General features: G+C 34.1%; 2 protein-coding genes and 1 non-coding gene across 3 annotated transcripts; 2 read left to right on the forward strand and 1 right to left on the reverse strand.

Moving 5' to 3' along the window:
• The first annotated feature begins 3,709 nt into the window (after nucleotides 1-3,709).
• On the forward strand, nucleotides 3,710-5,205 carry LOC127086580 (uncharacterized). Its single transcript, XM_051027360.1, has 5 exons — nucleotides 3,710-4,244; nucleotides 4,320-4,445; nucleotides 4,524-4,685; nucleotides 4,760-4,972; nucleotides 5,064-5,205. The coding sequence occupies exons 1-5, from the start codon at nucleotides 3,786-3,788 to the stop codon at nucleotides 5,136-5,138; spliced, it is 1,035 nt and encodes a 344-aa protein (XP_050883317.1). The 5' UTR covers nucleotides 3,710-3,785; the 3' UTR covers nucleotides 5,139-5,205.
• A 9,367-nt stretch (nucleotides 5,206-14,572) lies between these two features.
• LOC127086581 (AT-hook motif nuclear-localized protein 9) lies at nucleotides 14,573-16,206 on the forward strand. Its single transcript, XM_051027361.1, has 4 exons — nucleotides 14,573-15,239; nucleotides 15,315-15,440; nucleotides 15,537-15,698; nucleotides 15,792-16,206. Exons 1-4 carry the CDS (start codon nucleotides 14,736-14,738, stop codon nucleotides 16,101-16,103), a joined length of 1,104 nt encoding a protein of 367 aa, XP_050883318.1. The 5' UTR covers nucleotides 14,573-14,735; the 3' UTR covers nucleotides 16,104-16,206.
• Nucleotides 16,207-23,991: 7,785 nt separating this feature from the next.
• On the reverse strand, nucleotides 23,992-24,063 carry TRNAP-AGG (transfer RNA proline (anticodon AGG)). The gene has a single exon. It is a non-coding gene; the product is annotated as a tRNA-Pro (tRNA).
• Nucleotides 24,064-25,416: the final 1,353 nt, after the last annotated feature.

The raw sequence follows: 25,416 nt of genomic DNA on the forward strand, positions 1-25,416 counted from the left end.
GAACAAAATTCATTGCAGACCCTTTTTCCTTTGTTTATCAAAACTTGATTATCATAGCCAAAACCTTGAACATTTCCAGCATTCTTACTAGTTTGAAGAATCTCATCAAAAACATCAAAACTATTGTTAAGCATTCTTACAAACTTAGTCATATTGCCAAGTCTTGAACTGAGCATAACAACTCAATCCTTCATATCAGAGATGATAGACAGATGCTCCACTTTTTCATCCTTTAGTTGAGCAATAACTTTCTTTTGATCTTCTCCCAGTTAACATACTTCTTCATTTCTGAGGCACAACTCCTTGTAAGACTCTACAAGTTCCTCGAAAGTGAGTTCCTCACAATCTGATTCTTCATCAGAATCATAAATACCAGTCAAGGTAGTAACCTGTTTGGCAGGTCCCACTTCCGGATCACTTTCAGAATCATCTTTTAACCATGACACAGACATATACCCTTCTTCTGCTTCTTGAGATAAGTGGGGCACTCAGAATTTATGTGTCCAAACCCTTCACATCCATGACATTGGATTCCTTTTCTTTTGTTAGTTTTTTCTTCAGTTGTGGGCCTTCTCCCAAAATCGTGATTTTTGTTGATGTCGAATGACTTGTTCTTGACATTTGATCTTGTCTTCCAGTCCATCTTATTCATCACTTTGTTAAATTGTCTTCCAAGTAATACAATAACATTAGATATCCCTTCATCTGTATCCAGGTCACATTCATCTTTAAAGTCTTCAACATTAGAGACAAAGTCTATGCTTTTCTTCTTTACAGACTTGTCACTGATCCCTAATTCAAAGGCCTGAAGAGATCCCATAAGTTCATCAAAAATTTCATGTTGTTTATATCTTGGGCTTCTTCAATGGGAGTAACCTTCATGTTAAATCTCTTTGGAAGAGATCTGAGAATTTTTCTGACCAACTTATCTTTTGACATCTTCTCCCCCAGAGCACTTAAGGCATTGGCTATCTCAATAATATTCATGTGAAAGTCATGAATACTCTCATCCTCCTTCATTCTTAAGTTCTCAAAATTAGTGGTAAGAAGTTGAAGTCTTGACATCTTCACCTTAGAGGTTCCTTCATGAGAAGTCTTCAAGATCTCCCAAGCATCTTTAGCAATAGTACAATTATTTATCAGTCTGAAGATGTTCTTATCCACTCCATTGAACAGGGCATTCTATGCTTTGGAGTTTCCCTGAGCTAATTTATCATCTCCGTCATCCCAGTCTTCCTCAGCCTTCAGCATATCAGTAATCTTACCATCTTTATCTCTAATCATTGGTGGATCCCATCCCTTGACCACAGATTTCCAAGCCTTGTTGTCCATGGATTTAATAAAGGCCACCATACGTGTTTTCCAATAGTCATAGTCGGTTCCATCAAGTATGGGTGGTCTGTTCATAAATCCTCCTTCCTTGTCCATTATGCCAGAAATTATATTCCCTGAATCTCACCCAGACACAGAGCAGAATGCCTGCTCTGATACCAATTGAAATTCTGGTATGCATATATCATATGTCTTAAGAGATGTCGAGACACTGATATCAGATCAAAACACAATGACACTAGAATATACAAATATGAGAACAAAAAATAACATAAAACACAGAGTTGTTAACCCAGTTCGGTGTACAACACCACCTACATATGGGGGCTACCAAGCCAGGGAGGAAATCCACTAAATAGTATCAGTTTATAAACCTTCAGCAAACTATCTCCAATTTACAATGTACTCCCTAATCACTACCCGTGCTTAACTTCTACCTAAGACACACTTAGGTATGAGACCGTTCTCACTTCCCTTTCATTCACAACAATGATAAATCTATACAATTATGAAATTTTCATAAGTCACACTTCAAAGACACACAATCACTCAATGCTTAAAAGCTTATAAGTGATTGACAGAACTTACAACTCAATAGAGACAGTCCTACTCTTATATCAATATGATATTAGAGAGGCTCACAATTAACAAGAACACTCAAACCCTAAAACCTCACTAAAACAATATTTGATTCGTGCTAAAATTAGGTTTGTTGCATTCTATTTATAACCAAAGACTATACTGGATTTGGGCTTCAAACACGTAGCAACGCAGCTGTAGAATATTCTGCATAGACTTAGGTCTTCAATCAAAAGTTTCCTAAAATGTCTCAACATTTAGAAAAACATAATAACTTTAAATTCAAATAGAATATCTAATTCCTCAATCTTGGACGCCACATAGGATTACTTAATATTCCCAGAATATTCAGTAATATGTTAATCAACCAACCGTTACCAAGAGCACACCTGTATCAGACAAGATGACAGGTCCACATGTGACATCTTGTTCAACATATTGTTGCTAAGTTAGTTTTATCAAAATTAATGTCAATCACAAAAATAGAGAATTAACAATTCAGAATATTTTTATAACGAGACTTTTAGGTTTCACAAGGATCACTAATGATAATGTCTTGAATGTTGATATTCATTAAATGGACGACAACGATTTGTTTAAGGACAGTGAAGAAACTGAATAAACACACTTATATTTTACCTCGATTATTACTCAAAACTAAGGTAAAATGTGTTTCTTTTAAATATAAAAACAATAAAAAATATGTTGTAATTCATCTTAGAAAGATTTCATTATCTTGAGCAAATATTTTCATGGCAAATATTCTCACATGACAAAGAACGTGAAAGAGAAATGAATGATTATTTTTATGAATAAATTTCTCAATATTGTCAATCGAGGAAAACAATAAATTTCTCAATATTTTCTTTGATTGACAACTTAAGAAGTTTATTACAAAAATACAACAACACCAATATCATTAGGTGAGATAGATTATAAGGGCAGAAAAACTATTTTAAATATTGAAGAACATTGAAGATTTTTTCTTTCTTCCAACCATCTCAGAGAATGATGCGTAAGACTTTTGAGCTATTACATATAAGTTAAGTTTAGGATAAAATTTAATTAACGAATGTTTATATAGTAAAATATGATAATCTAATCTCTCGACTATTATATATAATCGAAGGAATAGATCATTAATTTAAAAATTAAAAACATCATTTTTAAAGAGATAAAAACATAATCTGCTGATGCTGAGATTCGAAGTTTATCTTGAAATATTTTTCTCCTCGATTTTATTTAAAAATCGAAGGAATATGTAATATTTATTAAAAAATAATATTAAATATGACATTCTACCTCAATTTTTAGTAGAATAAGATAAAAATTTAATTATAAAATATATTATTTATAATAAATTAAAAACAAATATTAAAATATTTAAAAGAACCTCTAACTTATTTAACCCTTATTTTAATAAATTTATTAAGATTTCAAAAATTATAGTGGCAGTATAATTGAGATAGTTGGTGCCACGTGATTCTCTTGCATTCTAATTTTTACTTAAAAAATAAAGTTCTAGAAATTATAAAGTATGACTAGAAATTGGAAAATCCTGAAAGCAACACTATAAGCTTGTAACATGGTCAATCCTAAGCTAATTAGTTATGTGAAATATGTTTTATGCTAATGATTCAACAAATCAGTTAGAAGCAGTTATAAACAGTTAGTTACATTTCCTTATTAGTTCTGTTATGACAGTTGATATAGTTAGTAAAAGCAGTCATAAACAGCTATAAATATATATTCTTTGTGTACATGTAAATCAAATCCATCTCTCTCTCTCTCTCTTGTTCACATTCCATAGTTTCTTCACATCAATTACAGAAAATCAACATTTACTCTTCTTGTTCTTGTGGCACAACACAAAAATGGAGGATGATCAGAAGAAAACAGAAGCTGCCAAGATGATTAGTACTTCCACTACTGATCCTCAGAAAGAAGAACCTTCTCAAACTCAAACTTCTTTCAACAATATAAAAGAAGTAGCTGGTGACATACCAATGTATGATTCTTCAAATTTTCCATTGGAATCTTCTCCCACCATAACACCAAAGAAGAGAAAAGAGGGACCTGAAACTGATACGTCTTCTGCAGAATCTCCAACCAAGGTAAAAAGACGACGCCGAAGCCCTCCTGGTTCCGGTTCCGGATCAAAGAAGAGAAAACAAGGACCTTCTCCAACAATTTCTTCAGGATCTTCTGAAACAACTTCTTCACAAACGGAAGGATCTTCTGAAACAACTTCTGGAGCAACTCCAACCAAGAAAAGACCCCCATGCCCTCCTGGAAAACTCACCCCCGGTTTGATAGATTTGAATGCTGGCCAGGTTTAACTTTAGTTAACTAATGTTTTCATTTCAGATGCAATTTTACGTTACATTTATGAAACATATGATTTGCAGGATATGATAGATATTATATGCAGTATCTGTCAGGCATTTCCTCATCGAATGTTTAGCATAATATCTGTGATTGGTACTATATCAGAAGTTGGCCTTTTTACTCCGAGTGGTCTTGCACACCAGAAGGTTAAATTCTGCATCTTATCTTATATGTTAAGCTCTTAATGTTTCGCTAGTATCTTTTCATTTGTGTTGCGTGTGTAGGGAGAATTCGAGATACTTTCGTTATCCGTAAGAAGTCTCGTTGGTGATAATGGCCGTCACTGTCGTGCAAAGGCAAAGTGTTCCGTTTCATGGATCGATAATAAGGGAATTATGTATGCAAGTGCTTCTGTCAACTCCCTCATAGCGGCCGGCCCTGCTAAAGTAAGCAGATCATAAATTTCAATGGAAATGGCCGCGCTCATTTGTTTAACAATCTTTATCTTTTGGTTTATTAGATTATTACAGCGTATTTCAACAAAGACAATGCTAAGAAAGCAGGTGCAAGAATTTTGGGACATGCTGCTGCTGCTGCTGCTCGAAAGGGTTATTCTGACTCTAAAATGTTAGTAGAAGGACAAACAAGTTACCATTCGCCAAAACTTAAAATTTTGCCAATTCGACGAGTGGTGGATCGAAAAGTATTTCCCATAGAGGCCACTCCTCTTCAAGTAAGGAAATCATATTTCTATTATTTTCTTTAAGATGACTGCATGCATTTATATTTGAAGTTTGTAACTTGGAATTAATAATCTTTATCAGATGATTGAGGCCATTTCTGATCCAGCTAAAGAATATTGTGCAAAGGTTATCGAAGAAGCGGGTTCTGGTTTATAGATAGAATACAGACACAGGAAATGATATTCCAAAAACCATTATTGTTTCCTTTTCTTTTTTTAGCAAGAATAATATCTGTATATAAAGTCACTGATGCATTTTCATGTCATCTATGAATTCCTTGTAGAAGATAATACTAATATACAGAGAATTGAATTGATTGTTACTTGCATTGCATTGAAGTAGTAAAATTATGCAACTTTAGTTAAACGTATTAATGCTTGTATGTGATTCGCAACGTGTAATAAATCAATTTGCCAATGAAATTTCTATAAGGTGTTGGATCAGGAAAGGGTTGGCCATTGGATTGACTTAGCTTTGTGCCTTTGGCCATTGGCATCCACTCACTAATCATGTTTCAAATAAGAGATCAAGTGTCGATTTCCTTTGACATACGTGGATTACTAGGTAATATATCGCAACATCCAAGCCTAGAAAACATTTAAGGTGGCCTGGATCCTTGATTTTGAAAGATGATCTTTCTTCAATATCATTGTGTGCAATCAAGATATCATCTCCATAGATCAAAATTTCCATGAATGAATTGGAACATTTCTTAATAAACAAAGAATGATCAGAACTAGACTGAAAGTAGCCTTTGGAATTTAAAGCATAACATAGCTTAGATATATAACCATTTCCTTCTAGATTGTTTAGACCATTGTGAGAATTTGGATCGGACTCTAATATCGATAATGGTAATTTTTTGGTTCGATAAAGGTTTAGCAGGTAGTCGAAGTCTATTCACATGTTGATCCTGCATGCTCTAAACGAAGTATGCTCAAACATATAGTAGTCGAAATGTTAGAACTATTAGCATGTCAAATTGAACCTTTTGTTTAGTCCAACTATTTAAATTAGTTTGTAGCTTAAGTTAGCTTAGTAGTATATAAATAGAAAGTTATTGGTATTCATCCAGAAAAATTAAGGATGAAACTTTTGAAAATTTCAAAAGTTAGAAGACTCTGGTCGAAAACCAAACTGACAGGAAGGTCAAGAGTTTGAAGACCAACAATGGTCTTGAACTTTGCAATGAGGCATTCGACAACTATTGTGTTGCGTCTGATATTGCAAGGCACAAAACTACTGCAGGTACTCCCCAACAAAATGGTTTGGCTTAAAGGTTTAACCGAACAATTATGGAAAGAGTGAGGAGCATGTAATGTTGGTTAGTGCGGGATTAAAGAAGGTGTTTGGGTAGAAGCTATTGTGACTGCATCATACTTGATAAATAAGTGCCCCTCGACTGTCCTGGGGGTGAAAACACCTGAAGAAGTTTGATCGAAACATCCACCTAATCTCGAAAGACTTAGAGTATTTGGTTGCTTAGCCTATGCCCACATTAGGAAAGACAAGGTCGAACCTAGAGCTCTGAGATCTATGTTTCTTAAATACCCTGAAGGAGTCAAAGCTTATAGGTTGTGGTGCCTAGAGTCAGGTCACATGAGGTGTATCACAAGTTGAGATGTAGTTTTCAATGAAGTATGCGTTCAAGAAAACTGATGATGTTGGTCGAAGTACCAAGATCTTTGAAGAAGAGTTGGAATAGGAAGAGATTCATGTTGAGATGGAGCATGTTGATGCTGAATTTCATAACCCATATGAAGTCGAAGAAGAAGCAGAAGTTATTGTCGAAGCTGAGGAGACTGATAATGACTACCTGTTGGCAAGAGACAAATCGAGAAGAGTCATCAAGACACCTCAGAGACTTAGTTATGCGGATGTTATAGCTTTTTCTTTAATCTCAACAAGTGAGGTCCTTAATGAAGAACATGGAGATTACAAGGAAGTTATGAGGAGTCGAAATAAGACTAAATGGCTAAAAACCATAGATGATGAGATGAAATCTCTTTATGATAATAACACTTGGGAGCTGATCGAGAAACCTACAGGGATCGGGTTAGTCAGTTGTAAGTGGATATTCAAAGTTAAGGAAGGAATTGAAGGAGTGATGTCAAAGTGTTTTAAGGCAAGCTTTGTTGCTAGTGGTTCACTAAAAAAGAAGGTGTCAACTTCAACAATATGTTTTCACCTGTTGTAAAGCATATATTCATTTGAATGTTGCTTGCTATGGTGGCAAAGTTCGACCTAAAATTTTAACAGATGGATGTGAAGACTTCCTTCCTGTATGGTGATCTAAATGAAACAAACCTGATAATGCAACCTGAAGGATATGCAGAAAAAGGAAAGGAAGATTATGTCTGCAAGCTGAATAGATCACTATATGGCCTGAAACAATCTCCTCGGCAATGGAATAAGAGATTCGAAAAATTCACGGCACACATAGATTTCACTATGAGCCAGTTCGACCATTGTGTTTACTTCAGATTTCTATCTAAAAATTCACTTGTTATTTTATTGCTTTATGTGGATGACATTCTCATAGAAAGCAACAATGTCGAAGATGTTACGAAGGTGAAGGTTGAACTCGATAAGGAGTTCGATATAAAGGATCTTTGAGCTACCTTCAGGATTCTCGGGATTAACATCCAGAGAGATAGAAAGCAATCGAGATTATGCTTATCTCAAGAGACATACCTGAAGAAGATTCTCGACAAGTTTGGTATGTCAAATTCAAAGCTTGTTGTAACTCTGACTAATCCTCAGTTCAAGCTGAGTTCAACGTAAAGTCCTAGTACCGAAGTTAAAAGAACATATATGAATAACATTCCATATGCTAGTAGAGTAGATTCTTTGATGTATGCTATGGTCTGTACGAAGTCAGACATAGCGTACAAAGTGAGCTTTGTAAGCAGGTATATGGTCAATCTTGGAAAGACGCATTGACAATCATTAACGTGGATTTTAAGTTACATAAATGGGTATCTGAAAAGAGTACTTATTTATGGTGGAGCTTGTGGTGATGATAGCAAAGTTGAAATCAAAGGATATGTCGGCTCTGATTATGGAGGATATATGGATTCCAAAAAATATATTTTTGGATATGTGTTCGCTATGTTTGGCACAACAATCAGTTGGAAAGCAACATTTCAGAAGGTTGTTGCCTTATCAACCACTTAAGCGAAATATATTATCCCCAATGAAGTTGTGAAAGAAGCATTGTGCCTTGAAGGTTTTGCTAAGGAGCTGAAACTTTAAGGTCGAGCCATCACTGTTAAATGTGATAGTCAAAGTGCGATACACATGTCGAAGAATTCAGTCTATCTTGAGCTAACCAAGCACATCGAAGTGAGGCTGCATTTCATCAGAGAGATAATCGAGCGTGGAGAAGTCCAAGTGCTAAAGTTTTCAACTGATGACAATATTGTTGATATGATTACCAAGACATTGTCAAATTATAATTTTTCCAGTGTATGTAGTTGATAAAAACTGCATGAAGAAATCTAATTTGCTCTCTTGATGTTATAAAGTTTATTCTAAGGTGGAGAGTTGTGAGAATTTGGATCAAACTCTAGTGTTGATAAGGATAACTTCTTAGTTCAACAAAAGATATAAAGTTATTTAATTTTTAAACAGGATTATTCAGGGTGGAAGTGACTTCGGTGGAAAAGGTCATATATACCTCCTCATTTATTGTGCAATCTAAGAAGGTATTATGGACATCTTATGGGTGAATTAACCAATTTTCGATAGAAGCAAGGAGAGCAAAAGTATAACGGTGGTTAGACTGGCTACAGAAAATAGGTTTCAAAGTAATTTATGTCCCCTGTTTGTGTGTAGTCTTTGGCTACAAGTCAAGCCTTATATATTTCTATGGGATCATCACTATCATGTTTAATTTTGAAAACCCATTTATATTTCGGTGATTTCCCAAGTGTTGTTGAAATTAAGTACCCGAATTTCATAATTCATAGCTTTAAGTTAGTGAGAATATTTGATGGCCTACTTATAGGTGGTATGACATGTGAGTTTTTCATGGTTGTGTGATGCTTATGAGTGTCTTTTCCTAGAAGATTAAAAGGAGTGATGTCATCAAGGTAGTGACCTCATCTGGAATGGACCTGTTGGAAATTTGTGGGTTTTATGGAAAAACATCATAGAAGATATCATTTCTAGATACAAATATGTTTCTAGTGTTTAAATCAAAAAGGAGAAATCCATTTATGTTAGTTTTATATCCAAGAAAAAACGTCTTCTGGCTCTGAGGTGTAGCTTGATTCTACCACTCAATATAGTAGAGGCAGATCCTAAGCAAAGTAAAGACCTTGGGGTCGTGAAATGTAGGATGGTATTTATATGATTTTCATAGAGTTTTGAATTGTAAAATAGGTGTGCGAATTTGATTAATGAGAAATGCAACATGTTCTATTGCATAAGACCACAAACATTTAAACTTCATTGTCACTTCTAATACATTTGATTTTAGTGAAAAATTGTGTGAGAGCATAGTTATAAAAGGTTTGAACTAGACGACTAGTGTCAGATTTATGTCTCATTGGGAAGGTCTAAATGAATCTAATATGATTATTAACAATTACTAAGATATTTGCTCCAATAATATAAAACTTTAATATATGCCTAATTCGTAGTAGAAAACTTTTGTAAGTTGAAGTATATTGTGAGAAAGAGTTTCCACTTTTGATATTTGCTCCAATAGTAGAAAACTTTAATATATGCCTAACTCGTAGGATGCAACTGCGAGGGGTAACCATCAAGTGATTCAGGACTTCGATTCCAAATCTGCTTAGGATCGAGAAGGTACATTCATATAAAGAAATGACACATTCTTCATGCTTGCTACAAATCCTTTTGTCTTTATCAAGGATCAAGACACCCGAATCTGAAGATAGGCCTACGTCCAGTAAAGCTCCATCAAGGACACATTCTCGAACAAAGGCAGAGAAGTTAAAGAATGTTGAGTTTGCCTCATAGATAAAGTTAGGGCTATTATTGTAGGCTGGATCATTAATATCTCTATATATGCTTGTAACATTGAAACTCTAATATGTGTAATTCATAACAAATAAATAAGACGAAACTATAGTTGCTATATACTCCTGATGTATGCAATTTGGCCGAATTATGTGAATAAAGCTTTTGTGTGTTTCTCTCTACTCTGATTTGTATTCACATACTTCTAACAAAAAAGATACATGGCCAATAAAAAAAACAGAAGTATCTTCCCTTGATTTTTGACTCATTATGAACACTACTCTCTTCGAGCACAAAAAGAAAGGAGTTGTAGAAAATGAAAATAACAAAGAAGAGAATATAACACCTTAAGAAAATCCAAAACTGACTCTTCAAGAATTGTGTGATAAGTTATTAAAAGTAATGAACCCTATCAACGCTCAATATTGCATCAACGAGACACTCAAGTGTTTTAGTTCTCAAAGGTCATTATAATGAGACCTACAAAAAAACAGCTAGAGCATGAGGCACAACAAGGCGTGGATTCCTAAAATAATAATATCTTCAATGGATATTCCATTTAAGCTAAAGTAATGACTGATGCAAATTGGAAAAGTATGATAAACCCTCACGCTGACAGGCAGTGATGGGGGTTCAGGGGGAATTGTTCTGACCCAACCAGAATCACCATCAATCCAAACCTAGAGGAAATAATGGTTCACTCCCATTTCTCACAATATAAGGAAGCTACTATAGAGACACGCATAAGAGATCTATGACCAAGATACATCGAACGACTCCCCATAACATGCATAGAGAACAACCAGTTGTAATAATCGCTCTATTATATAAAGAGCGTGTACACAATTTCAAATACAAAATTTCATTCACTCTTCTCCTTTACACACTGACTTGAGAGTTTGAGTGTTAACCTTGTAGGCACCACCTCCTTCACCTAAAAGGAAGGTTTAAGTTCATCATTGTTTATTGTAATCACCGATTTCCGATCAATTCTGGTTCCATAGCGGAACAAATGTAAAATATAAAGTTGAAGTATATTGTGACATTAACAAGATTCAATTTAAAAGTTTGAATGATTGGTATTAATATTTAGAAAATGTGATTTAGTTGTTTAAATAATTAAAAAGTGTGAAATAATATAATACATATAGTGAGTCTATTCATACTACCAAATTAGGTGATATATGTAACACTCTGAGTTCAATTATTTGATTTAATCAAATTATTTAAGATTTTATTCGAATTGATTGTCCTGTTAAATTTTTTATGATGTAGTTGTGGGGTAAGTGTCTTTGAAATAGAGGTATAAGGAGAGTATGAGTTGGGCATTGGTGTTTAGAATTATTAAGAGTTTAACAAATTTTTAGAATAATATTTATATTTATTTAATAATTAAAATAATGAGAAAAATTGGATGTGTAGAAGAAGTGGGGGAAGGGTTGCGAATAAGGAAGATATGAAGGATAGAATGGAGAATACAATGGTACGTTGGAGGGTATTATAGGAAGAGTCTATTTTGGAAGGAAAGAAGTCTTGGAACAAAATAGAGAATTGGGAACCTAGAGAGTCAGGATGTGTTTTTGGGAGTTGGAAAAGAGGCAAAGAGGAAGAGTGAAGACTTAAGATTGAAGAACTCTAGGAAATCAAAGGGGATTTTGGCTGAAAATCAGGTAAAGGGGAGATGTGCTTCTTTAATGGGTGTTAGAACATGTGGGTAGATGGAGGAACCCTTAACCTCCTTAGGATTGAGTATTGTAGATCTAAATTCTGATATTGTGTTACCACTTTTGATTGTATGATGAATTAGGGTGAAATCTGGGTAATATATGTGTGAATATGTTATTTTGATGTTGTTGATCACGATATGCCATTGATTGATGTTTTGAAGGTTTTTAACCTTGATTGTGTTCTTGATGATTTAAAGATGACGATGTGTTATGATGTGTTGTAACATGACGTTGACTCTTAAAAACTATGAGTAAAATGATGAATTAGCAAGCTATAACCATAGAAAAATGAGTTTTAATTGATGGATTTTCGTGGTATGAGTTTTTGGTGTATTTGGGAGTGTTTAGATGGTCAAAAAGTTGTTTTTTGGAAAATTTTAGTGTATGTGTTGACCTATGAAGGTCATGTTTTGACCTATGTAGGTCATGTGTTGACCTATAAGTGTCATGTGTCGACCTATGAAGGTCATGAGTTGACACATACAAGGAATCTTCATGTGATAAGACATACATTGTTAATTACCAAAGTAATTTAAATAACACTTAACATATGCACAACAAATCCTACTTATAATTTTCTTAGGTATTGATCTTGTGGCATCTTAAGTGTAGTCTCAATTTGGTCTTTTTAAAGCCTTATTCCACTTCTCATGTCGTGATGGTGGAGATGGTTTTCGATCACGACTCATGGAGTCTCCATCTCCTAGTTGTTGTATTTTTTTCAACAATCACAGTTTTCTTAAGTTTTCTGTATCCCCTACAGTACAATCTATGGGGGTAATTTTTAGACTTGTTCAGCTTTTCTACTTCACTTTTAACCTGTTTTAAACATATGAGAAATATTAACGTCCATGGTTGTATAAATAAAATTATCAAAAAATATAACTGGTACTAACCATGAACTCCTTAAAACTACGAGACTTCACAAACTTTTTTCAAAACTTATTGTCAAGAAAGGGATATTTCACCCACGGGCGCTTAATATTAGGTTTAGGTTTCGTAATATAGTTACTCGTGAGTCGTGACTTAAAACTCCTCAAAGTCGTACCAGCATAAGTGATCCATTTTTTTTCAACTTCGAATCAACACTAAACTCAAACGGCAACTACACATTTACATCAATAAGTATGTATTAGTGTTTATATAAAGTAATATCGAATTGATGAAAATTAAAATTAATACATGAACGTCTGTCCATATGCTCGTTTCCACCTCATATGTTACATCTTTCCAATCATCTAAAATATGCTGACTTTGCTACATCCAATGAACGTGACATAACTCTTAAAAATTGAAGAATAAGGATCATCAAGAATAATATAAACAGAACTAAACTCAACTGAAAATCTGACACCTGACTTACAGACTTTTGTTAATTTAGCCAAAATTATGGCACCTCTTTGCTTTTTTTTTCCTGTTCTCCTACTAGAGATTGAGAATCATTTGTATAGGTTTCATTTGTATATGTAGCTTTGTCGCTACTAGAGAAGAAGAGGTCATTTATCAAGACATAAAACAATCAACATCAAGACACAAACATCATCAACAATAGCATCATCAACACAATGACATCATTAACAACATTGGCATCATCAACACAATGAATTCAACAACAATAGTGACATTATCAACACAATGGTAACAACAACAACAAATACATAAGCAACAATATGACATCACCAATAACAATGGCATCATCAACAACAATGGCATCAACAATAACAAATACATAAGCATCAATGGCATCATCAACACAATGGTATCAACAACAACAACAAATACATAAACACCAATAGAAAATAACAATAATGTAGATGCATGGGGAAAAAGTTTACGTACCGGAAACGTGATGAATAAGTAAAAAAATTGACATAATCTTTGAGTTCCTCCTCGACAGCTAAATCGAAGGCTAGTCAAGAACGAAGAAAACAGTGTCGGCTCCTTCCTCGACGGTACGAAAGCACAGACGTTGGTTGAAAATGTTGTTGTTTCTTCAGGTTTGGAGATGGTGTTGTATTTTCGTTAGGGTTGAAACTAATTTCGTTTCGTTAGGGTTGAAAATCGTGTTGTTTCATCAGGGATTGTTTCTTGATAGAAATAAAAATATGAACCCGAAGAGACAAGTTAGTTAACCCTGTTTAAAGTGATTAAATAATATCACCATGATTGTTTATATGATTAAATTTTATAATAAAAAAATATTAAGTTTTAAGTAATTAAAATTTTAAAAAAATAATGAAAAATATATTATAACGGTGTTTTTAGATAACCGTAATGATATAATATTTACTTCCGGAATATTTTTTTTTGGTAATGGTGGCGGAGTATTTTTTTTTAGTAGTGGCCATTTTAAAAAAATATATGAAATTTCTAAGCGACACTTGTCTCATATTAGTATATTCACTTCTTCTCCATTTAATGTGAAGTATTACATATGACTATAAAAATATTTTGGGAAGATGATGATTTGGAATCTATGGTGATGGTTATGTCTGTGTTGAGTAATGCTTAAACAAAACCCAAATATCCTCAAATTAAATTTGATGGGTTCGAGGAAACCTAAAAAACTCAATTGATATTTGTGCAAATTTTAATTAGAGTTTTTTTATATTTGAATTTTATGCATTGATAAACATATCAACATTTTCTAGAATATTATACCAAGAAAAGTCATTTATATATGTAGAAGAGATTATGAAATATTTGCTCTAGTAATGTGAAATGAATCAAAATTAGGATCATCAAGAATCTTGATTCAAGATGATTAGCACAAATCCCACAAGAGAGCAACTTTATCCACCTCAAGTTTTATAAACAAATCCAACAAATTAGTTACATTTCCTTCTTAGTTTTCTGTTATGACAGTTGATCAGTTAGAAGCAGTTATAAACAGTTAGTTACAGTTCCTTAGTTAGCTCAACCTCTTCCTTCATACTATAAAAATATAATCTTTATACTACAAATCCATCTCTCTCTCTCTCTTTCTCTCTTGTTCACATTCCTTAGTCTCAAAATTTGTTGTTCTTGTGGCACAATAATGGAAGATGGTGATGATAGACTGCCGCAATTGCCATTGGGTTCTTCATTCTTGAATCAACTTCACATCAAAGAAGAACCTTTTGAAACTGAAACTTCTTTCAAGAAAAGAAAATTGTTAGGTGGTGATGCAGCAATGAATAATTCTTCAACATTTCCAGTGCCATTGCCATTGGATTCTTCTCCCAACCTGACACCAAAGAAGAGAAAAGAGGGACCTTCTCTAACAACTTCTTCTGAAACTCCAACCAAGATGAGAAGAGGACGCCCTCCTGGTTCCGGTTCAAAGAATAGAAAAGAAGGACCTTCTCCAACAACTTCAGAAACAACTTCTGCAGAAACTCCAACTAAGAAGAGAAGACCCGGACGCCCTCCTGGTTACAGATCAAAGAATAGAAAAGAAGGACCTTCTTGGACAATTTCAGAAACAACTTCAGCAGAAACTCCAACGAAGAGAAGACGTCCAAAGTTCGACTCTCATATTATAGAGTTGAATGCCGGTCAGGTATAACATGAACTAACCAATGTTCATATTTCAGATGCAATTTTATATTATATTTATTAAACATATGATTTGCAGGATGTGATAGAGGTTCTATACAATATGTCTGTGGCAAATCCTAGTAAAACTGTTACCATACTTTCTGCTTCCGGTCCTGTATCAGACATTGTCGATCTTACCCCGAACGGTCCCACTCACTCCAAGGTTAAATTTTGCATCTTAATTTTTCTGTCATATCTTTTAATTTGTCTTGCATACGTGCTGGCGTGCCGTTTATTCCAATTTCCTATATGCATGTAGGGAAAATTTGAGATATATTTTATGGCTATAAAATGTGTCGCTGATGATGATGGTCGTCATTGTCGTGAAAAGGCAACTTTTATGGTTGGATGCAAAGATGAAAAGGGAAATCTGTTTGTAAATAATTTTGTCAATTCCCTCATAGCGGCTGGCGATGTTAAAGTAAGCAGATAATAAATTAAATTCCCTCATTCGTTTTATTTAAGCGAAGCGAGTAACTTTGAATTAACAATCTTTATCTTTTTGGTTAATTAGATTACTGCAACCTTATTCAACACAGACGCCGCTAAGAAAGCAGGTGCAAGAATTTCGGCGATTGAGGCCAATATTGATCCAGCTACAGAATATTGCAGAAAGGTTGTGAAAGAAGAAGGTTCTGCGTCTGGATTTTTGCCAACAACGCCTCCATCTGTTGCAGATGGAAACATGATAACTCTCACATCAGCAACAACTAGTGCTTCCAATGATCAGGACATGGAGTCTCCTTCTGTAGGGAACAATTGTCAGGACATGAAATCTCCTTCTGTAGGGGACAATTGTCAGGACATGAAATCTCCTTCTGTTTGAAATTAAGTGTATAGATTGTATATAGACTGAGGAAATGATTTCAGTGATGATTTCTACATGGTATTGTGATTTCTGGATTTTCAACAGTTGCAGTTTCTTTTATTCCTCCTTCATGTCTCTGCAGTATTTTCGACTGCCGCTAAGTGTTAAACGGTGGTTTTGTATTAAACGGCATACAAATCGCCATAGGTTACTTAGTATAAAGTGGCGGTTTGTGTATGATTATGGCAGTTTAAACCGCTGCAAAGTTTACTATTTTTCACTAATATAAAATTATGGTGGTTTAAGCCGTCACAATTCACACTTTTTCTCAAAAATAAAATGCAGAACTAGTAAAATAGAGGAAATCAAATTGTTCGATATTCATCATGGGCACAACCACTATAGTCAAAGATAAAACTAAACAAGTTTATCTAAAGGAGTTGAGATTTTCTCTTGATAGAGAAAAGTATATACTCTTGCTTTGGCCAAAGAAACCAATGCTTTCTCCTTAAGTTATGGAGCAACATCTTGTCATCATAATTGAAAAGTACAGTCTCTAAAATGAAACAACATACGAGTCCTACTGCAACTAGTTGATTTCACTTGACTTCTCATCGATATCGTATGGATGCTTCTGCTCATCTAACTCAGCATCCATGACATATTATCCTCCATATACTTCACATACAAATATAACTTCTTATTCTTTACTGAATAGAAATACATATATATAGTGAAGGTAATCTTACTCGGAGCATTGCAACGACGGTGTTACTGGTGAGAGGTGATTTACTGGTCATAACAAGCCTGTCTGATTGGCACTGTTTTTGGTCTATTGTTCAGTTTGTCATCCAACGCTTCTTCAACAATGTTGCTCTCCCATTCTTTGCTTGAAGCATGTTACATTGCCATAGAATCTGAATAGTAAATATTAGTGCTTCAATTCACAAGTTTGTTGGATCTAATACATCCTTCCAATTCACTAAAACTAGGGTGTGAGAAGGTGAAGTTAGGTTTAGTTTTGGTTATTATAGTGGGGTCGAAGATTTTTCCAATTGATCGAAGGCCAACAATTACTGCCATGTCAAAGAGCGTGGGGGTAATCATTCCGGCATAAACAAATACTTAGGACCGACTCTTGAGAGTTGTATAAGTCAAAGATACCTTGATCCTTCCACACTTTTCCTTTTTTTTTTTTGAACCCTATCAAACCAGCTAATATAGGAAGGGTCATTGGTTGAGGGAGATGAGTGAAATACACTCTTTCTCATGAAGCTTATGTAAAAAGGGGCATCCTCTAACACAAGGGGGTTGTATGTTGGGAAGTTAGGGAAAAGGCTCTCTGAATTATGTAATTTCTTATTTGGTTGGGGTAGAGGACTTATGAAAGCATGAACATTACCATAAAGGGAGTAAGGTATTAGGATCTGAGAAAACCAAATGGTAGATTTTTCTTCTTGCATTGGAGGTTTTGGGATGTAAGTGCGATCATCTTTGAGAATGAGACTTTTGAGTGTGGCAGCAGAAGGAACACTTGGTTGATGTTTGGGGAGAGAATCGGAGGTCATTGTTCTGAAGTTTGAAGGTTGAAGATAAAGATGGAGAGAAAAGGAAATCTTTTAGTTTCCTCTAAGAAGATGAAAGCGTAAAGAGAAAAAGGTAAATTGGGATAATGAAGTTGTTTTTATAATGAAAAAGAAAAACGTTTTAGTTGTCTTTGTAAAATTTGGACAAGTGGCGTCTCGAAGTGAACAAGTGGCATTTATTTTATTTTTAAAAATATTAAATTTTATCATTTCTTTTAATATGATTTATTGTTGTGGCCCACGATCATCCTAAAAAATTGGAGTGATGATGATAATTTGCACGTATATCTTTGACGTGACGCTACCTTTCTTCCATCTTGTATATACATGATTAAAAGTTGTATTTTAGGGGGCATCTGTTAACCTGTAAATTCTAGTTGAAAGACATAGAGAATGGTAATGACCACGTTTAAAATGGTTAAGTGTAAAAAGACTCAAACATAGTTTCGACATATTAATCACTTCGACAGAGTCGTTCGATAAAGAGACAAGTTTGACTAGCCTATCAGGTGGTTTATAGGAGTCTCAGAGATATATCCACAAGATTAGGATCACTCTCTTTTCCAAACATGTCCAAAATCTCGAAAAGGTTAGCTCTAATCATCGTTTCGACATGAAGATATAGTGTGAAAGTAGTGAATTTTACTTGCTTATATGAGTCGGGGACTTAGTATATTTTTAAGTTCAAGGTATTCTCAACACCATTATAAGACTCGACCAATACATCCCTTGACTGGAGAAGTTAGAGGATTGTAGAAACAAGTGTCAAATGATAAGACTAACAGTTAAAGGCAATTATCAACGTAAAGTAGGATTGCAGCAGTTCAGATGTTAAAGACATGTGGTAGCAGGATAGAATTTTGAAGTCCATGTAAGGGAGTACATGTCAACTTCTATAGAAATAACTATTGTAGACAATTATTTTAGATTAGTATATAAGATGAGTCCAATCATTATAATCAAGGTCGCAATTTTTACTCATTTTCCATAGAACTAAAGTATCCAAATCACAGAGAGAAACAGATGTAAGAATATGTATGTGTTTGCGTCCCTTCTTTCTTAAATCTTTAAGTCTTTTAAATTGAATCTTTTATCTTAATAATATTTATATTGCTCTTTTATTTATTCTGTCCATTTACATCAATTTTGCTTTGTTTATTCTCAGTTTCTATTTAAATATTTTATCTTTAAACATCAAACATTCAAATACGAAGAACATTTTCTTAGATAAATTGGACAAACTATCCTAGAATTTTTTTCTAGTTTAATCTTGTAAGTGAATTAAAATTTATGATATTTGATTTACTAAAATTAACAGTAAATAGAGGTTTGGAAATGATAATAAGAGTTAAACGTTCAGAGTCCAAGAGACCTTGACTACACATATCCACCAAAAACCTTAAGCGATGGGGGTACCGGTCACCTCTCTTATAAACCCAACATTTCCTTTATTTCTAGTCGATGTGGGACTTTAGCACTTTCACACTTGAAACTCAATCATATTCGCCATAAGTGTGAATCACCAACATCATTATCATTGATCTACACTAGGATCCATTTTCTCACCATTTGATTCGGAAAATTCCATTGGAAGACTTTCTAGTGGGTATAGATCCACAATTCATTTTGTTTTAAGTCCGCGTAGGCGGATTACACAAAATGTATGAAATCCTTCCAATTGTATCTAATACAATTCTAGAATATTTTAGTTGAGTGAATAACTTCTTATTTCAATCCATCATATGGATCATTTTCAACTCTTGCTTCTAAACATATATAATATTATTATAATTTGTTTAGTTAAGTTTGACCCATTTTTTTAGAAATTGGAAATTACAATTATCCCATCGCACCTTACTAATATAGAACATGCACCTCGCGTAGGCGAAACCTATATTATTCGATACTAGTCTTGATGAGTGCTAAAACTTGGAAACTATAAACTTAAAATTTAATTTGAGGGAATTTGCAACTATTTTGATCTCATCGGCTTATTTATCATATAAATCATCTCTCACATGCATCAACATACATTCACAATGAAATAGTTACGGCCCCTAGCGCAATTGTTCTCCCAAGCCAATGAGAGAATCTAAGTTAACCTAATAACGATCTAAGCTTCTCCAAGCAAGATCTTCACGGTTGTCCTCCTTTAATATTGTATTCTTCTGTTTCTTCATAACATTACATTACATAAAAGAAACTCGTTTTACATACGAGGGAGTAAGATGAGAAAAGAAACTACATTAAGAGATTAAAAGAGAGGCACGACACGCAGTCCGTATTTTAAAATCCTAAAAACAAAATAAAGGAAAACTAAGATCATAACTGATCACCACAAGACAATAACAATAAACACATTATTATTATTAATTTAAATTCTATTAATTAAATAAACCAAATTAAATTTCGACGATTGATCAAACTACGCAGAGTTACCGGGGGTTCCATTGATCGTTCAGCAAACGGGGGTCAAGGGGGCGACACCCCCTGCGGGGTTGGTAGGGGCAGCGCCCCGACGCAAAATTTTAATGATTTTCATTTGAAACCTACTTTAAAGCACAACTCTTGTGCAGTCACAACCCTAATCGCATAACTCTTTGACATCATAACCCTTGTATCATCATGAACCCTAATGCAGCAATTTCATACCGTCAAACACGCCTCGATTGACAATTCAATATGATTTATCAACACGTCATTGCTTCACCATACTAATGTCGGATTCCGAAGCAAATGACCATTGATCGCTCAAAAGAGTAACAATCATTAAGTGTTTGAATGAACGAAATAGAAACAGTATATCATATATACCATATTTTGCATCAGAATTACTTATATCATATATATAAATTGATCAATCTCATTTGTGTAACCTATGGACGATCGATGTATCGCTGCTTCACCATACTAACGTCGGATTCTGAAGCATAATCAACATCAATCATCCAAATCATACACACATGATGCCAAATTTAATTACTCATTTATTATTTAATTCATTCTGTCTTTTAACTGTATTAATACAAAAAAATACATTAAATAAACAACTAACAGATGCATGGTTTTGTAAGTGGCTTTGATACCACTTAAGGAAAAATGCGATCCAAAACGCAACGGAAATTAAAAAATTTCCTTTAGTGATCCTTACGAATGGACATGATCAGTGAAAGAAACTGTTACCTCTTGTGGTGATTGAAACCTTTGATGCAGATCTAAGGAATGATCACGAGCGTTGAATGGTGGCGATGCCTCTACTCAGTCCATACGAACGGATTCCTTCAGTCTCAGTGCTAGCTGCTACGAATGAAGGCTTTGAGAGAGAGGGAGAGAGAGAGAGAGAGAGAGAGAGAGAGAGAGAGAGAGAGAGAGAGAAACAAAATTTCATCAAGTGAAATGCTTCTGCACAAGGGTTCTATTTATAGAACCACTTGTGTGGACTGTAAGCTAAAAAGCTCACTTAAGTGTATGTGGCTCATATCTTATGGTATACCAAAAATCAGTTAAGCGTGTGGTACCATACCATATTTCATATTCTACTTAAGTGCATTGTACCTTACGATGTTCTACAATTCACTTAAGTACTATGTACCTTACGATGTTCCTTATTTACTCTTTCTTTCATCAATTCGTCCTTTTGTGTGTGACCCTATAGGTTTTCACGATATTGACAATTATATTAAATCACGTATTTAACATAATAAACAATGAGTGGTATCTAGCAACACATCATTGCTACCCAATACACGAAAATGTCATGTGATCTGACAAATCCCTTTTGTGATAATACTTGTGTGTACAATTATCCTTTTGCCCTTATGTCTATATTGAACACAAGGCATGGACCGTGTCATCCTTGTCCAGTTCAATATTAGGCCCTTAGACCTTTATCATGTTACACAGGATGGACAAATTCCATCTAGGTCACTCATGCCCCTTAACATGCTTCGTGGAGTGCCCATCAACTATCTTTATGGTCATCCAGTTACGGACAATGTTTGATCAGCAATAAAGCACTTGGAAATGATAATTTAGGGTCTATAGTGGTTTCAGGTTGAAGGGTGGTATACACCGTTATCACCATGAGAGTAACATATGACACTTTGCATAACATTCTATGTAGTATTCACATAGTGGATCAATCCAATATAAATATTACTCCTAATATCCATACATATGTTTAAGACTTGATAACTCCTTATCCATGATCCATGAGATGTGATCATCAGTCTATATACATAATAGTCTTGATGCTTTAATGTTATCTCACTTCACAACAAAGCTCGACTACTGATACTTTAAGAGTAGTGTTCTTATGTTTAATAGGATCTCATGATTAAGTCACACTTGATACATTAAACGGATTAGCTATTCCATGGACTTTATTAAACAAACATAAAAAAGAAAAAGCATTTTATTATTAATAAATAATTCGATACAAGTACCAAAAGTATTGGCCTCTAGGGCTTACACCAACAGGAATTCCCCTGGATGAGGCCAACCAGAAACGTTTAGAATGCCTCATTGATACTCGTTTTCTAGTGGAGGCCCGTTATCGTGAAGAAAGGGAGGTCATTTTTTCTAACTCTTAAAAGTTCGGGCGCGCAAAGGATTCTTCTGTTCATTCTTCGATGACCGATTTTCTGCCTGATCCAGGGGAGGAGCATGGCTACCTCAATCTCCCTCGGAACTTTGGGGATGACTTTGGTGTTTCTTGCTCCTTTGTTGGTTCTTCGACTTAGGAACTTCATCTTTCATTATTGTGGTCAGCTCAGGTATTGCGGTTTGAATTCTCCTAGGTATAGCCTCTTGAACGGTGTTCCCTTGTGAAGGCACAGTATGGAGGTTTTCTTCAAGGTGAAGCAACCTTTCCATCGCTGAATTCTGCTACCGAACAATGTTGTACATGTTGTTCAGCAACTGGTTGGTACCTTGCAATCCAAGGTTCGATCGCAGCAGTGGAAACTAAGTAAGGCTCTAGGTTGTGAAACTAGAGGTGGAACCGAAGGTCCAATCGAAGGCACTTGGACAAACCTGACTATCTGAGGAGTCTGGACTAGATCTAGACACAACCAAACCTCTGATCCTGGATTCACAACGCCTTGTAGAGGAGATGAACGTGGCTGATTGATCGGTGCTTGAGCTGCTTCTCGCGTCACGACGAATCAAGTAGCTTTGGATCCAGCTATTATTTGGAAGTGTAGGGATGAGAGATCTGAAAATTCAGGAAATCAAAGTTGAAACGACGCTTGATTGGATCGAACGGAAGAGATTAATCTTCGTGTTCGATTTTGAGTGCTATTGATTCGATGACTTAAGAGGTTTCAAACTAACGAATCGAAGAGCGAACGTGAAATCGTGGAAAATGTATAAATTAGAAGTCGTTTCCCACAAACAGCATCATTGTTCTGTATTGAAACTAGAAATGGAGTAGAATCAGAGGCAATGGTAGATTTTGCTTCCGATGCGTCGGAGAGGATGCTGACCTGCAAGGTTAGCACCTCAACGCTAAAGTTAGTATGTGAGGGAAAAAAGTAAATTAGAATTGAATTTAAAATTAAATATCTAAATTAACATATTTTATATATATATATATATATATATATATATATATATATATATATATTATATATATATATATATATATATATATATATATATATATATATATATATATATATATATATATATATATATATATATATATATATATATGAAATAACAAACTTACTATTTCTTAGAATCAGATTCCGGAGAGTCCTTAAATACATTGGAAATCTGAATCATCTATATTTGTTCGTAAGACAAATCTTTTATGTATTGAGAATATTTTGAAAGGAATGTGACTCTTTTAGAATGCTCGATCGAAAATCAATATAATCAATCCAGATCATATATCACTCTAAAAATTTGAAGTGAATCTTTAATTTATTATTCAAATGCTAATTACAAACTAAAAAAACATATGCAGAATTAAGAGCAATTACAAAAACTGCATGATAATTTTGTAAAAACTATAGTATAAACAAAATTAATAAGGTTTAGCTGTTGGAATATTTTCTATGGTATTCCGTATTCAAACATGAAACTTTAGACTTTGTGTATATAAATTAACAGCAGTTTTTATTATTTAACCTATGGTTTGAGAAGAAGAAAAAGAATGATTTCTTTGATAATATCAAACCGAATTTAACATATTTTTAGAATTTACCAGGAAAAGGAAATAAAGGTATATTGTGTACTACTTGCGTTGCGTGTACTTTTCTTTACGTTAAAAATACAAGAACTAAAGGATCATTTGCCATTTGCGTGAAATAAAAGGGGCATTCCGAGAATTGAACTCGGGACCTCTCGCACCCTAAGCGAGAATCATACCACTAGACCAAATGCCCATTGTTGATACCCAAATAATATTTACGATATATAACTTGTTTATTATTCTGTGATAGATTGATAATATACAAGTCTGTGAATGTTTCTTTCTTCTCTGTAGAATTACAACCTTTATTTTTATGTTTTTTTGTTAGGTCATTCAAAGAGGTACTACTTTTTTTTTTCAAGCAAATTTGGTAACTAAATATATAACTTTTTCTATACATTATTGTTCAAAATCTTAAATTTTAATTTTAAATTGTAGTTATGAATTCCAATTTAATGATTTAATTGAATTTGTATCATATTTGAAAATTTACTTCATTTTGAAACCATTTTATTTTCAAAAATCTAAAAAAAGAATTGAAGAAAATCTATATGAAAATTCACCTCATTTTGAATCCATTTAATTTTATTTTCACTCTCACATGGAGAAACTAAAAAAAAAGTCGTAACTTGTTATAATAAACAGAAGAAGTAAATAAAAAATAGCAAAGAAAAAAGGGTTGAATTGTTATACATGTTGTTATATGATCATTTGTTCAAACATTTTTGCGTGAATTGAAAAAGTTTATAGTCTCACAGTTTAATTTACATATTTTGATTAGTTTTCAACAATACATAGAGTGTTTGTCTTTCCTTTAAAAACACACTTCAAAACTTTCTAAGTTATCAAACTTTTTTCTTTCTTCTCTTCTTCATTACTATTGAGTTATCGAGTTGCTGCTTTCTTCTTTCTTTTTTGTCTCTTTAGAAATTTATCTCTTTAAAGATATTTGTCGCTTTCAAGAAAGTTTTGTCCCTTTGATAATTAAGAGTGTTCAAAGTACCATAGTATATTTGGTTGTCCCTTCGGAAGTTATGGTGGTCTTGAATTATATTGAGTAGTCTAAGTACCATATAGACGGTTTATTTCTAGAACGGGTCTTATAGTGTAATAGGAATCCAATACAATTATAACTAAAATATTTTATCCTAGGGACGTTGTGGATGGTAGTTTGCTTGTATATTTTTGGGCAATACCAAAAAACATCTTAAAGAGAGTGACCAAGTCTCTTGTATTCTTCTTGCTTATTCAAACGGAAAAAGGGGATGGCGTGATGTTGGTTTGCCTCATTTCCTAAATCAACTCAAAGACATTACAACAGCAACACAAACCACCTAAAAATCAATTTCTCGTCTTTTCGGTTGTTGACAGCTTTTCAAGAATTAGATCTGGTGGATTTTGCGTGTTCACAGAAAGTTTGAAGAAAAAAACAATTCGGTGATAGGTTTTTTTGGAGGGCACAGAGGCCGGAGAGTTGAGTGAGGTGAGGTAGTGAGTTAAGGGTGTCGCGGCGGTTCGTGGCGGTGGTGTTCGTCGGCGGAGTTCA

This window comes from Lathyrus oleraceus, chromosome 5 (assembly GCF_024323335.1).
Source record: "Lathyrus oleraceus cultivar Zhongwan6 chromosome 5, CAAS_Psat_ZW6_1.0, whole genome shotgun sequence".
Taxonomy (NCBI): Eukaryota; Viridiplantae; Streptophyta; class Magnoliopsida; order Fabales; family Fabaceae; genus Lathyrus; species Lathyrus oleraceus.

Coding starts and splice junctions, on each gene's coding strand:
- LOC127086580 (XM_051027360.1), top strand. CDS start 3,786: ATGGAGGATGATCAGAAGAAAACAGAAGCTGCCAAGATGATTAGTACT. Junction 4,245..4,319: donor TAGATTTGAATGCTGGCCAG/GTTTAACTTTAG, acceptor TATGATTTGCAG/GATATGATAGATATTATATG. Junction 4,446..4,523: donor GTGGTCTTGCACACCAGAAG/GTTAAATTCTGC, acceptor TTGCGTGTGTAG/GGAGAATTCGAGATACTTTC.
- LOC127086581 (XM_051027361.1), top strand. CDS start 14,736: ATGGAAGATGGTGATGATAGACTGCCGCAATTGCCATTGGGTTCTTCA. Junction 15,441..15,536: donor ACGGTCCCACTCACTCCAAG/GTTAAATTTTGC, acceptor ATATGCATGTAG/GGAAAATTTGAGATATATTT. Junction 15,699..15,791: donor TAGCGGCTGGCGATGTTAAA/GTAAGCAGATAA, acceptor TTGGTTAATTAG/ATTACTGCAACCTTATTCAA.